Source organism: Cupressus sempervirens, chromosome 10, assembly GCF_028749045.1.
Source record: "Cupressus sempervirens isolate cs-2001-9-10 chromosome 10, ASM2874904v1, whole genome shotgun sequence".
Lineage (NCBI taxonomy): Eukaryota > Viridiplantae > Streptophyta > Pinopsida > Cupressales > Cupressaceae > Cupressus > Cupressus sempervirens.
In genome coordinates, this window is record NC_143127.1 from 343,599,779 (window position 1) to 343,614,182 (window position 14,404).

Consider the following 14,404-nt stretch of genomic DNA (forward strand, 5'->3'; position numbering starts at 1 on the left):
CATATTTCACAGGTATTGCATAAAACAATGGCTTTGAATGTAGTGTATCCAAACATTAGTCATGCCTTTGTGTATCGCATATTTCATCTTAGTTTAAATGACTTTTAATTGTTTATCTTAGTTTAAATGACTTTTAAATGTTTAGCTTATTACTATGATCATAGTTAATTATAAAATTTATATTGTTTTTCAAATATATAAAATAATAGTTTAGTTAAATGAAAATTAGTTGTCTATAATTGTTAAAAAAGATTTAAAATTAATAATATATGTGTAGATCTGAATTTTTATTTGTACTTAAAAAAAGAATATCAGAAAATAAATATAGATTAATAGTACATTAAAAAATTTAAATTAAACACATAAGTTTCTCCACAAAGTGTTTTATTTCAAAAAGATTTTTGAATTAATATAAATATATAAAAATATATGTACAAACATTATTTACATCATAATATATTAAAAAATAAATCTATTAATTAACTTTTTAAAATTAATTAAATTTGTTAATTAATATTTAAATATTATAAAACTTAAAATAAATCATATCTATCCTTTTTAATTACTATTTTATGATATATATATATATATATATATAATTTAATTTGGTGAAGAGATAATGACAATGGGAGAGATGTGGAAAAGAAAGAAGGGAGAAAGGGAGATAGATGAGATATATGTCAAGAAGGCGGGTGGTTAGATATCATAATAGATAATGATTGTGATTAGAAAGGTGGGGAGAGAGATAATGTATTAGAGAGAGAGAGAGAGAGAGAGAGAGAGAGAGATGAGGTAGAAGGAGTGCGGGAAAAATGATAATTTGGAAGAGATAGAATGGGGAGAAGAAGCATCATGAGATATAGATTGAAGAGCATGATTAGAAATTAGAAAAGAAAAGGATGGTGATGATGCATGAGAGAGGGAATGTGAATAAGATGAGAGACAATTTGGAAGAGATAGAATGGGGAGAAGAAGCATCATGAGATATAGATTGAAGAACATGATTAGAAATTAGAAAAGAAAAGGATGGTGATGATGCATGAGAGAGGGAATGTGAATAAGATGAGAGACGTGAGGTGGACACAAATTTTAATTTGGTGAAGAGATAATGACAATGAGAGAGATCTGGTAAATAAAGAAGGGGGAGAGGGAGAGAGATGAGATAGATGTTAAGAAGGGAGGTAGAGATTATAAAAGATAATTATTGTGATTATAAAGGTGTGGAGAGAGAGAGAGAGAGAGAGAGAGAGAGAGAGAGAGAGAGTTTGATAGATATGAGGTGCAAATTGACGGTAAATATTGTGGAAGAGTTTTCGATAGGAGAGGAATATTTTTTAATAGGGTGACTAGGGGGAGAGATGTGTGTGTGTGTGTGTGTGTGTGTGTTTGAGAGAGAGAGAGAGGTCAAAAGCATGAGATAGAGTGAGTAAGGGGAAAAAGGAAAGGAGAAGGGGACATGCATTAGGAAGAGAGAGAATAGGGAGAAGGATATAGATGTGATAGATTGAGGAGGAAAATTAGCACTTAGAAAAATAATTGAGAGGTGGAATACAATCTTATGCTAACCAAAATTGAACTAGAAATACATGAGAAAGAGATATAATGGGAAAAGGGTGAGATACATGATGTAGAAATAGATTATAATTGGGGGAAGATATTGTGAGAGGGAGAAGAATGGGAGAAATGGAAAAGCTAGAGACATAAGGTAGAGAAAGAAGGGGTAAAGGGAGAGTATTAGGATTGATTAAAATAAAGAGGATAAGAAGAGCTTAGAGAATATAGAGATTGTGTGTGTGTGTGCACGCGAGAGAGAGAGAGAGAGAGAGAGAGAGAGAGAGAGAGAGAGGACAAAAACATGAGGTAGAGTGAGTAAGGGGGAAAGGATAGAAGAAGGGGACATACATTATGAAGAGAGAGAAATGGGAGAAGGATAGAGATGTGATAGATTGAGGAGGAAAATTAGCACTTTGAAAAATAATTGAGAGGTGGATTACATTCTTATGCTAAACAAAATTGAATTGGAAATATATAAGAAAGAGATATAATGGGAAAAGGGTGAGATACGTGATGTGGAAATAGATTGTAATTAGGGGAAGATATTGTGAGAGGGAGAAGAATGAGAGAAATGGGAAAGCCAAAGACATACGATATAGAAAGAAAGGGTAAAGGGAGAGTCATAGGATAGATTACGATAAAGAGGATAATAAGAGCTTAGAGAAGATAGATATAATGTGTGTGTGTGTGTGTGAGAGAGAGAGAGAGAGTCCTACACATAATTAAAAATTAAATAAATGAAAGGTTGATAATGAACCAACTTAGATCCAAACCTTAGATGGCACAATAATAGAACCAAGAATTTACTACCACACTATATGGTAAACCTTTTTTTAAAACTATTTTTAAAGATAATAAGGAGTAAACTATTGGACATGAAAATCACCAACAAATAATTAGTTGGTTCTTCCTTGTCAACATGTCACTACTACTAGCTTATATATATTCTATAATTTATATGGAAGGTGAGAGTTCTTAGGGTTTTAATTTTTTTATTGATAAAAAACAATATTATAAAAATTAAAGCCTTGATAACTCTCAGCTTCCCTATATATATTATAGAATATAGATAAGCTAGTTAGTTTTAACATTTAAATCTAGAAGTAACTGTTAAAAACTACTATTAATATTTGTTTTGTAATGTACATTCCAGAAATCTTGTCAAAAAAATGTTACATGCAAATAGATTCACAAAAAAAGTCCTATAACACTAAATAAACTCAACCAATCATATTTGACATAAAATAAACTCAACCAATCATATTTGACATAAATATTTTTTATAATGTATAAATTATACAAATAAATATAAAAACTATACAAATATGTCATTTAGAAAAAATAATAGTCTGTAATTATTGAGTGTAACTGAGTACAAGGGCAAAATACATAATTGTTAAGAATCTATCATCATTTTCTATCCTTAAATGATGTGAACCATACTGAAAAACACCTAATCTATTATCAATAATAGATATAATTGAATCCAATGCGTTGATATGGTCTTCTGTAATGAATACAAGTTGTGTTCAACGGAATAATAGTGAAGTTTAAACTTCCAAATACTGCCAATGTTTTCGTGATTGGATACAAAACAGTGTCAAATGGACAATCTGAAGCAGGAAACAGTTTAGTACAGTTAGAATCTTAACAATCAAGAAATAAGGACCAATTAATACAGAATAAAAATTCTGTGTTGCTTACCCCAATTGTAGGGAACTGTCTGAAACGTCATTGTGTTGAATTATTGCTTTTTCTTGGCTTATTGGAGTGTACGAATCATGTATAGCTTGAGATATTTGAGGATGGCTTTTAGTTTCCAGAGGATGAAACAACAAGAAATCCGCTGTAGCATTATTCTCAAAATCGGAGATCTGTTTCAAGATGTACACAAATCTTTGTACTTAATACAGTGCAATAGAAATATAAATGTCAATCTGAGAGAAATAGGTACCTCTAGGTGAAGTCTCATATTCTCCTCTTCAATTTGGTTTCCCTGCTTACGATACAAATGATCCAAAGAAACGTTCAATGTATCAATCAATGAAAAAAACGATATTTTTCTACTAGGAAGAGTTACAAATAGCCGCTTTCAAAATCCATTATCAAGGATCAGTTTCCACTATTCTATATCGGACAAATTCAGTCACTTCATAGGCATTCTTTGTTTAGTTTTGCATAAGCAGAGAACTAAAGCAGCAGAAAGCAAATTAGATACAAACTAAGATAATATGTAAGACAGCAGAATTATAGTGGTTTATCAAAACTGACTATGCCCACTTTTTTAATGTAGAGAACTAGCTTTGTTAATGTTCAGTCAATTTTACACCATACACAGTCTTACACAGTCTGTGTTCAGCAATTATGAATAAAAATATAATTTTCAAATGGAGAGACTATAGAAGATGAAAGATGATGAAAATATTAGATTTCACATTCGAAACAATCTCTTACTTGAATTTCAATCAATATAACTATAAATAATGACATACCAGACCCAGAGAAGATTTTAATTCAGTAAAATTATGTTTAAGAACACTGTATTAACTAATCCTCCCTAATACATAAGACAGCAAATTTATAGTGGTTTATCAAAACTGATTATACCCACTTAGTTAAATGTAGAGAATTACCTTTGTTAATGTTCAGTCAATTTTACACCACATACAGTGTGTTCAACAATTATAAATATAAATATAATTATCAAATGAAGAGACCATAGAAGATGAAAGATCACAAAATTAGTAGACATCGCATTTGTAACAATCTTCTACTTGAATTTCAATCGACATACCAGACCCAGAGAAGATTTTAACTTAGTAAAACTATGTTCAAGAACACTGCATTAAACTAATCCTCCCTAATATATAAGACTAAAAATTTATAGTGGTTTATCAAAACTGACTATACCCACCTTTTTAATGTAGAGAATTACCTTTGTCAATGTTCAGTCAATTTTACACCATATACAGTGTGTTCAACAATTATAAATAGAAATATAATTATCAAATGAAGACATCATAGAAGATGAAATCATAAAAGATCACAAAAATATTAGACTTCACATTCCCAACAATCTCCTACTTGAATTTCAATTGATATAACCATATATAATGACATACCAGACCCAGAGAAGATTTAAACTTAGTAAAACTATGTTCAAGAACACCGCATTAAAATAATCCTCCCAACGAGAAATTTAGTGGTTTATCAAAACTGACTATACCCACTTTTTTAATGTAGGGAATTACCTTTGCTAATGTTCAGACAATTTTACATCATATACAGTGTGTTCAACAATTATAAATAGAAATATAATTATCAAATGAAGAGACTATAAAAAATAAAAGATCACGAAAATATTAGACTTCACATCCCAGCAATCTCCTACTTGAATTTTAATTGGTATAACCATAAATAATGACATACCAGACCCAGAAAAGATTTAAACGTAATGAAACTATATTCAATAACACTCCATTAAACTAATCCTCACCAACATCTATGCACCTAAAATAATTTAACAGATGAACATCTTCTCTCACAACTTTTACATAAGTTTTATAGACATAGATTTACCCATTAATCTAAAATAGAAACACCACTTTGTACAGATTCAAAATACACCCCTTGTCCATAAGAGAGGCACTTAACATAAACATAACATAGTCACCTATTCCTGGCCTCCGCTTCTCTGCAACACTGGACAAAAGATCTAGCAGATCACCCAGAAGATCCTTAACAAATTTCACTTCCAATTTACTCTCCAAAAACACCTTCTCTACACCGATTTCGTTGAGTCTCCCCATAACATCATCCAACTTCATGACAAGTAGTTGTTCATACCTGCTCTCATTGTTGGCATAACCAAAGATAAGACTACAGTCTCTAGTACATGCTATACCTTCTCTACACCGATTTCGTTGAGTCTCCCCATAACATCATCCAACTTCATGACAAGTAGTTGTTCATACCTGCTCTCATTGTTGGCATAACCAAAGATAAGACTACAGTCTCTAGTACATGCTATACTTTGTTTTCGTGTAATGGATCACTCTTAAGCATCAAACATTGAGAAAGAAAAGCTTTAAAAATTTAATTTTAACAATTTTAATCTAAGAAACAACCTTTAATATCAACATCAAGTTAATTCAGAAAGTAACTTTGTGTGGTCAAAATTATCCAATGGCTCTAGCTTGTTTCGAGCAGCTAAAACCCTTTCCTCATATCAGTGGCTTCAGTGGCTTCATCACACCAAGACAAATTTTTCAAGCCATAAACATCGGCTCTGCCATGCCCATGTCTCCTTCATTTCCAAGCTAATTTCTGACAAATTTGGCTCTAAATTGTTCACATCATTTACCAAGCTTTCATATTGATCCACTTCCTTCTTTTATTTCAACCTCTGAAGCTCATTTGTAATCCTCTCTCTTCACAAAGTTCTTCGGAGGACGAATAAAATCATGCTCTTCTATAAAATCAAACCTAGCAGACACATTGGTTTCAACGGTACTCGAAGACTCTATAACTCCTCGTTTGCTCTTCTCAGTAATGGCTTTGCGGTCAATATTCCTAACTCTACGTTGACCCAACGAAAGCTCTTGTTTTTTTTAGAAGCCTATACCATTAAAAACACTAGCTGCATCACCAACAGAAAAAGAAGTAGATGACACAAGTAGATATTGAAAATTAAAACTATGAATCAACTAAAAATGGTGACAGCAGATTACAAGAAATATAAATTTCAATATTCATATTGATCTAGCTGCACCCCATTTTTAGTTGATTCATAGTTTTAATTTTCAATATGGTATCAAAGCCTAGTTTAGCCAGGTTCAGTTGGAGATTCATTTAGAAGTTTAGTTAGAAATATTGCTAAAGGGTTTTGTTGAAGGAAAATATATTTCTGGAAATGGTGTGTTTGCAATTTTGGGCTGTGATTTTTTAAGAAGCTGTTGTTTTAAATGTGATTTAGAAGATATGTTGTTGTCAAATGAAAAGAAAGGCTGATCATTGAAGTCAATGTTTGCAATATGAAGATCAAAATAGTGATGGTTGTAGCAAGAGTTGCACTATCGGTTGTACCCGACACCTCAAAACTTTTTACTATATTGATGAACCATGTATCTAGAAAATATTCCTAGAGAACTAGCGAGCACAGCGGCTGGGTACCCATGTGACTCGATAGATGGATTATTTTTCATATGGACTCAATATTAATATGCTAGAGAAGCGTTTAGAGTTGGTTTACCTATCATTGGATCAATGGTTTTGTGAAGTTTGAAGGGTTTGTGGTAATCCAAAACCACTGGTTTAAGTAAATCTATTGAACGGTTTGTGGTAAGCCAAAACCACTTATTTAGGTGAAAAACTTAAAAGTCTTGAAGGGTTTGTGGTAAACCAAAACCACTTGTTTGGGTGAAAGATCCTAAAGCACTTTTTTCCGAAGATTTTGTGGTAAGCTAAAACCACTTAACAAGAAAAATGAATTTTTCATAGTGATTGTGATAGGGGAAACTAAAAATTTCTATATTGTAAATGGGTACCTCAAAAGGCCTAATGCCGGGACCTATCATGTTTAAATTTCTTATTGTAATTTCTCCCACTGAAAGAGTCTTTAGTGGTAGAAATTAAGGGAGGATGTTGGAATAAGTCACTAGTTTGTTGCACCAAATCTGCTATTCTGTTTAACAGTTGACTGCTGCTCCCTATTCTCTAGTCATCAGTTTTGTAGAACTGTAGTTAACTCCACCACATGTATGCACAATTGAATTTGTCTCCAAACACATCGCAAGGTTGTTAAGTGAAGTGTTAGTGCTGTCACATTAGATGATCCACATGTAAGCTGTAAACAGCTAGAAGTCTTCTATTTATAGAGGTGATGTAATTGGTTGTTAGTGTGCAGCTAGATCAATAAGAATAATGAAAGTTATATTTTCCTGTGATCTGCTGTCACCATGTTTCTTTATAGTGGCTCTGATACCATGATAAAAATAAGAGATCTAAGATTTACTAAGATCTGAAATAAGCACAAATACTTGGCAATGGAAAAAACAGAAATAAACACTTAAGAGAGAAGCAATTTTTATTCATCAAACTGATTGCTACAAGGCTATGCAATGGCCTCTATATAGAGAGAGCCCATGAGATGAGAAGATGATTCTAGAGGATAAGGTGATAATGTTGTATGACCTAGTATCAAGGAGGACATTCATATCTTCTTAGGATAATGTTGTATGACCTAGTTTCATGGAGGACATTTCTATCTTGTTACCAATTTAATAGGAAATGTGTGGCATACTTGTTGTTTGGTTATAACAGCATGACTGTTGACTATTTCTAATAGTAGATGACACAGCCTGATCATTTAAATTTTTATTGTTGGCATAGTGACTATATCTCTAATGTGATCCCTCTCCATGACTAGTATATGTTTTTAGTGTGATGGCAAAATCTTAATGATATCAAATCACATGTGGTACAGATCATCGATTTGAGTCCTTCAAGCTCTTTGACCCTTCATCCTCATAAGATTAGATTATCAATATGATATGTGATAGACAAAATCTACACTTAGCTTCTCTGAAGATGTTAATGGTTTTATGACCGAAAAAAATTACTGCTGAATTTGGTAACGACCTCGCTAATCCTCTTCAATGAAGGCACCCGCTTTAAGAGAACTGAGGTCGTCTGTTGCGGCTTGGCTTTCAACCTCACGGATCAACTATCTCTTTCTTTACTCCTGTGGAACTTGTCCTAATTCCATTAACAGGCTTCAATTATTTGTTCTGATTTTGAAGCTACAACCTTCACTAACCTGTGAATGTTCCAAATTCTCCTACTACTTTCTTCCTCGGCTAGAACCGATGCAAATATTCCTAGTTCTACATCGCATCTATTCTCTAAATGTTTGTCTTCTATGGTTTATGAATGGCACATCTGCTAGAGTTGACAAAGAAATAAACTCAACATCCTCCTCTTAATAGAATTATTTTCATTTTCCCAGCGGTCCATCATATCCTTATCCTCACTTTCTTCATTTTGCAGTGGTAAAGCATTTTTTTGTAATATCACCACCAGTCCTTTTTCTAACTCACATTTTCAAATTTGTCTCGTCCAATGTATATGATGCTTTGTTTCAGCTCTCACGAGGGTAGATAGATACTCTATATTACGACCAAAATCTATTGACTTTTAATCAGGTTTCAGCATGTCGATATATTCTTCAATAATAGAATCAGCTTTGTCACCTAACTCATCAAATAAATTCTTCAATAATCGAATCAGCTTTGTCATCTAAATCATTAAATATATTCTTCTGAACAATTTAGCCTTCAGACAATGATGAATCTAAAGTAGGATGAACAACTCTCTTTTCAGTTTGATCCGTTAATATATGCAAGAAGGGTGAAAAAAATAACAACAAAAAATTGTTATCTTGTTCTCAAACATCAGCTTCTCCTATCTCTCTGCTCCTTACCTTTAACCTAGCTCTGATACCAATTATTAAATTAACGAACAGAGTATATATGTAAATAACTCAAAACAGGAAGGAAAAGTATTAAAGACAAACTAAGATAATACTAGTTTTGATACCAATTGTTAAATTATAAACAAACAGAGTATATATGTAAATAACACAAAACAACAAGGAACAAGTATTAAAAGACAAACTAAGATAATACATAACACAGCAAATTTGTAGTGGCTCCACATCTCTACAAGTCCCTTTGCTCACTAATTTTTTCACTTTCTTTATCCCACCAATGTAAATAACGCTTTGTTTCAACTCTCACTAGGGTGGATAGATACTCTATATCAACCAAAACTATTGAGTTCTAATCAGATTCCAGCAAGTCAATCTCTAGATTCAGGAACTGTAGCATTGCTACTCTCCGGAATACTTACTTAGACCTGCCCTTCTCTCCTAACCCTCCTCCTTTTGGAATAGCTTAATTGAGCGCTTTCAGAAGAAACTGGCAAGATGGAAAGGGAATCTCCAAAGCCTTGGTGGTAAGGTCCAGCTCTTAAAATCTTGTCTCCAAAGCATTTTGGTCCACTTTATGTATCTGCCCCTTATGCCTTCTAAAATTGTGGAGGACATTGAGAAAACCCAACAAACTTCTCTCGGATTGGAACGAAGAGAAAAGAAAAATGTCTCTAGTGAGTTGGGACAAATTTCGCTTGCCTTTTTCTAAGGTTATTGTTAATTAAAAGATCAAAGCTATGACCAAAGCCCTAGTCACTAGAGTGGGGTGTTATTGGGAATTAAAAGATCAAAGCTATGAACAAAGTCCTAGTCACTGGAGTAGGGTGTGCTGGACCCTTCTGGAGAGTAAAAAAAGATTGGACTAGAAAAATAAGGGCAAAATATATGAATTATAGCTCAGCGGACTCTTCTCTTGCTGAGAATAGTGTGCAAGGTAGCTCGTCTCTATGGAAAAGCATCCATAAAGTGAAAATTATCTTAAGGAAAGGAATCGGAATCCTTATTGGTAATGGGAGTAGGGCTTCTTTCTGGTCTGAACATTGGCAAGGAGGCTCCCCCTTAAGTAGGTATTCTCTAACTCCATGCTACAGGGCTAGCTGACTTCTTCTCTACTAGAAAAGGTGCAAAAGTACTTAATGTTGAATGGAGGTAAGGCCTCTTGCATTAACATGTTGATCTTTGGGAGAGGAACAGGCAATTAAGAAGAATCCCTAACATAAGAAAAGAAGAAGTGTCCCTTTTGGCTAGCCTCCTATCGTCTCCAAGCCTTTTTTGCAGTTCTCAAAATGATAAGTGAATCTAGAGAGACAACAATGGTGGCTCCTTTTTTTGTTAGGTCTGCCTAGACTTGTATGGAGGAAGGAGGAAATGATCCTATCTGGGTTTAATCTGGGTTCCAAAATGGACTCCTAAAATCAATTATTTTGGGTGGGTTGTTGGTCATGGTAGAATATTGACCCGAGACAATCTCATTAAAAGAGGATTTCAAATGGCTAACAGATGTGTCCTTTGTGAGGAGTCTGAATCCATTGATCACTTGTTTATTCATCATGGAGGACAAAACAAGATTTGGAATCTTGTTTTCTCCTCCTCGTAGGTTAAGTGGGAGATGTCTAATTTGGTACCTCCTCAATGGAGTTTTTCACCTCTTAATCATCCCATTATTAGGAATGTTTGGGCTCAAATCCTTCCTTCCGTGGCTTGGACTATATGGAAGGAATGGAACGACATAATTTTCAGATGAAAACAAAGGCCTTCCTTGTCCTTAATTTTATGCCATCAAATATAAAATTAAGGAGGCTGCTTCCTTTATGAAAGGAGTGATTTTCACAAATTTTAAAGACCTCAAAATTAAACAGAATTGGAATGTTAGTCACAACCTCATTAAATTAAATTGGCCTAGCATTTGGAGAAGGATAAAGACCAAATGGAATCTGCCAGTGGTTGGTTGGCTTAAATGTAATGTGGATGGTTGTTCAAAGGGTGATCTTGACCTATCTACTCTTGGAGGGCTTGGGAGTCAAACACTAACAACTACGCTGGAGCCATTGCCATGTGGTATGGGGTCAAAGTCTTGCGCAGTGTGGGAGCAAAAAAAGTTGTTTTGGAAGGGAGACTCAAAGCTAATTGGTGATATCCTCCAAGGAAATTCTAGTTATCCTTGGATGACTAGTAGATGCCTAGAAGATTATGTTAAAATGATATCAACTTTCAAGAATATATGATCCTTCATACTAAGGGAAGGGAAAAGGAATAGAACGACAGACTTACTTGCCAACAAGGGTTTGAGCTTCAAAGAATGACATATTGTCAACTATGGAAAAATTCCTAGGAAACTCAAGATGATTATGTCTAATTAGAGAGATCAATTTATAGCAAGATTAATGGAGATCCAAAGTTTACCCCTATTACCCTGGTTCTTTCTGGCTTGTGATATATCTCTTGCTTCACCCTATATACCGTGCTTTGCCCTTGGTTGAGATGAGGAAAGGTGTTTCTAGATGTGAATTAAAGCTTCCTAGCTATGTTGGCGGGACCTTCTCAAATTCTAATTCCACTATTCCTAAATTTTGTTATGATCCTATCCTTCCACCTTATTCTATTGAGTTATGTTCTTGGAGAAAGTTTAGGCACAAATGTTGAATGCTTCTTACTTTCAAGAAGCACTAGGACTGTATTATTATTCTGTTCCCCCATAAAGAATTTAGGATCCCTAAGGCCACTATAAGAAGTCATGACTCCAACGGAAACTACATTATAATCTTTGTGTTAAGCTTGGAGCACTGGGTTTCTAGCTATGATATCTTCATGAAGAGTGTGGTGAGTTTGACTATGTAGTGCCATAGAAAAAGTTAATCAGGACACTGCTACGATTATGGTTATCAATTTTATTGAGGAGAATCTGGACACTGATAAGACCATGGGGGGGCCTCCTAAGAAAGCAAAGAGACTGCAGTATGATTATGCAAATCAGCAACTGTTACATTATATCCTTGAAAAGATTCACCAGATAGCTCTTCACAAGGTTTTCTAATTGAGGGCTTAAAGATCATGCGAGACACTCACCAAAGTGTCTGTCATAATTGTTGCATTTTATTGATTTAGTAAATCAGATTTTTCTCAGATCCGCCTTATCTATTCCAAGCAGTTCATTTACTTCCCAGAAGCTTGCAGGAGCTTGAGCAGCTAAGGTTGTCAGTGTAAAGTTTAATAGATGTTAGTTGGTGGAGACTTATCAATTAGTTTCAGTCTGATTTCTATGATAGACCAGACTGGTGTCTTCCTTATATAATGCTAGACTCTTTATTCTATATGTTCTTATTGCACTAGTATCCTATTCTGATCTGAGATCTGTATGCCACTTTTATTGATATGATCTACAGATACAAAATGAACTAATATATATACATATTAAAACACAACCGAGTAGGGGCATGACTCTATATGCATCTACATTAGCACCTATTCAAGACTATTAGTTAAACCCGATAATATAACCCATGTCAAAGGATGCCACGCGATAACACAAAAGGTGTGATCAGATTAACGATTACTAATGACAGTTAGTAGCAACCAATAGTAATTTGTCTTATGCTAATCGTGACCACTTGACAATGCATTATCGACGGTGGCCATCTAAAATGAAATCGATATCTTTAATATATCCGAATGCACAAGGATGTAAGACAATGTATTTAAGGATAGAAACAATGCACAAGGATGTAAGACAATGTATTTAAGGATAGAAACAATGCAGTAATATATATATATATATATATATAAAACTTCTGAGCAGATGTTTCAATAATCTTAACTGCTAACATTCTTAACACTACCTATTTAGCAATAAGGGATTGCAACTTCTTCATACAATTAAGTATGATTCAATTATGTCTGATAGAATATGGTGTTTGGCAAAATCTGGCCTAAAGAACCATAATGTAAATGATTTTCACAGTGTCCGGCAAAATCCGGCATAATAACAATGACGGCAATCATTTTTATGGTGTCCGACAAGATCCGGCCTAATAACCACGATGGATATCAATGTGTCTAGAAAAATCCAACCTAATAACAATGACACCAATAACCTTCAACACTTTTGGTGTTAGAAGGTTGGTCATCTATTGATAAGATCATCACCTTACAAACTTCTTATACCTTAAATTTGTGTTAACATAGATCAACTTGACTACATTCTTGTCAACCATGTCTTTGATATAATGGTAAGAGTCTCAATGTGCTTTGACCGATTGTGGAACACAGGATTTGCAAAAAGTCTGATGCAGCTCTAATTGTCACAATGGATCATAGTGGAATCTAACTTCTTTTCAAATAATCCAAATAATAGCTTCTTTAACCAAACCGCTTCACGTGTTCCCATGGAGGCTTTCATATATTTTGCTTCAGTAGAACTCAAGGCAACTGTAGGTTGTTTTCTATTGAACCATGATATTATTGTTGATTCGAGATTGAAGCAACATCCAGTGGTAATCTTACGATTTATGAAACAACTAACCTAATCAAAATCAGTATAGCCTTCAAATTTGATTTCAACATTTCTATACCTTAGTCCAAGACCAATAGTGCCTCGTAGATATCTCAAAACATAGTTTGTAGCCATTAGGTGTATTTTCTTAGGCTCACACATAAAGTGACTTAGTACATTTGTGGAATAGAAGATATCAGGCCTAGTGTTTACCAAAAACATGAGAAATCCAATGATTTGTCTATAAAGGGTAGGATCAATAGATTTTGAATGTGTTGCTTCCTCTTTTAGCTTGTGTAAATTAGTTTCCATTGGAATTACAACTAGCTTGCTGTCCATCATCCCAAATCTATTTAGAATATCTTGAGTATATTTTCCTTGATTTAAGAATATGTAATCTTCCTTTTGACATACTTCTAGACCCAAAAAGTAATGTAGTAAACCTAGGTCTTTCATGTCAAATTCAGCAGCAAGATCTTGTTTGCATTTAGCAATAAGATGATCTTCACTTGTTATCAAGAGATCATCAACATAAAGGACCAATATGATCATATCTCCATTATAAATTTTAAAATAGATGTTAGGATCAGCTTCATTTTTAGATATTTTAATTTGGTGAGATAGCTGCCAATTCTTTCATACCAAGCTCGAGGTGCTTGTTTAAGGCCATACAAAGGTTTCTTTAGTTTACATAAATATAGGTTTTTATTTTTTATTACAAAACCTTCAAGTTGTTCAATATAAATTTCTTCATTTATGACTTCATTTAAGAATACAATTTTCACATCCATTTGATGCACCTTCCATCCTTTCATTGCTGCTATAGCAATAATTTCCCTGACCGAAGTGAAACGAGCAATTGGGGCAAAAGT

The 14,404-nt window shown here is 33.8% G+C and overlaps 1 protein-coding gene across 1 annotated transcript in view; it reads right to left on the bottom strand.

Moving 5' to 3' along the window:
• Positions 1 to 2,909: 2,909 nt before the first annotated feature.
• Positions 2,910 to 14,404, bottom strand: part of LOC149533992 (MADS-box transcription factor 23-like) — a 227,032-nt gene continuing 215,537 nt past the window's right edge. Inside the window, exons 6-8 of the mRNA XM_089804891.1 lie at positions 3,509 to 3,550; positions 3,259 to 3,428; positions 2,910 to 3,167 (exon numbers count right to left, since the gene is read on the bottom strand). Coding sequence (XP_089661017.1) covers positions 3,155 to 3,167; positions 3,259 to 3,428; positions 3,509 to 3,550 — 225 coding nt within the window. The 3' untranslated portion in view covers positions 2,910 to 3,154. The remainder of the gene's footprint in view (positions 3,168 to 3,258; positions 3,429 to 3,508; positions 3,551 to 14,404) is intronic.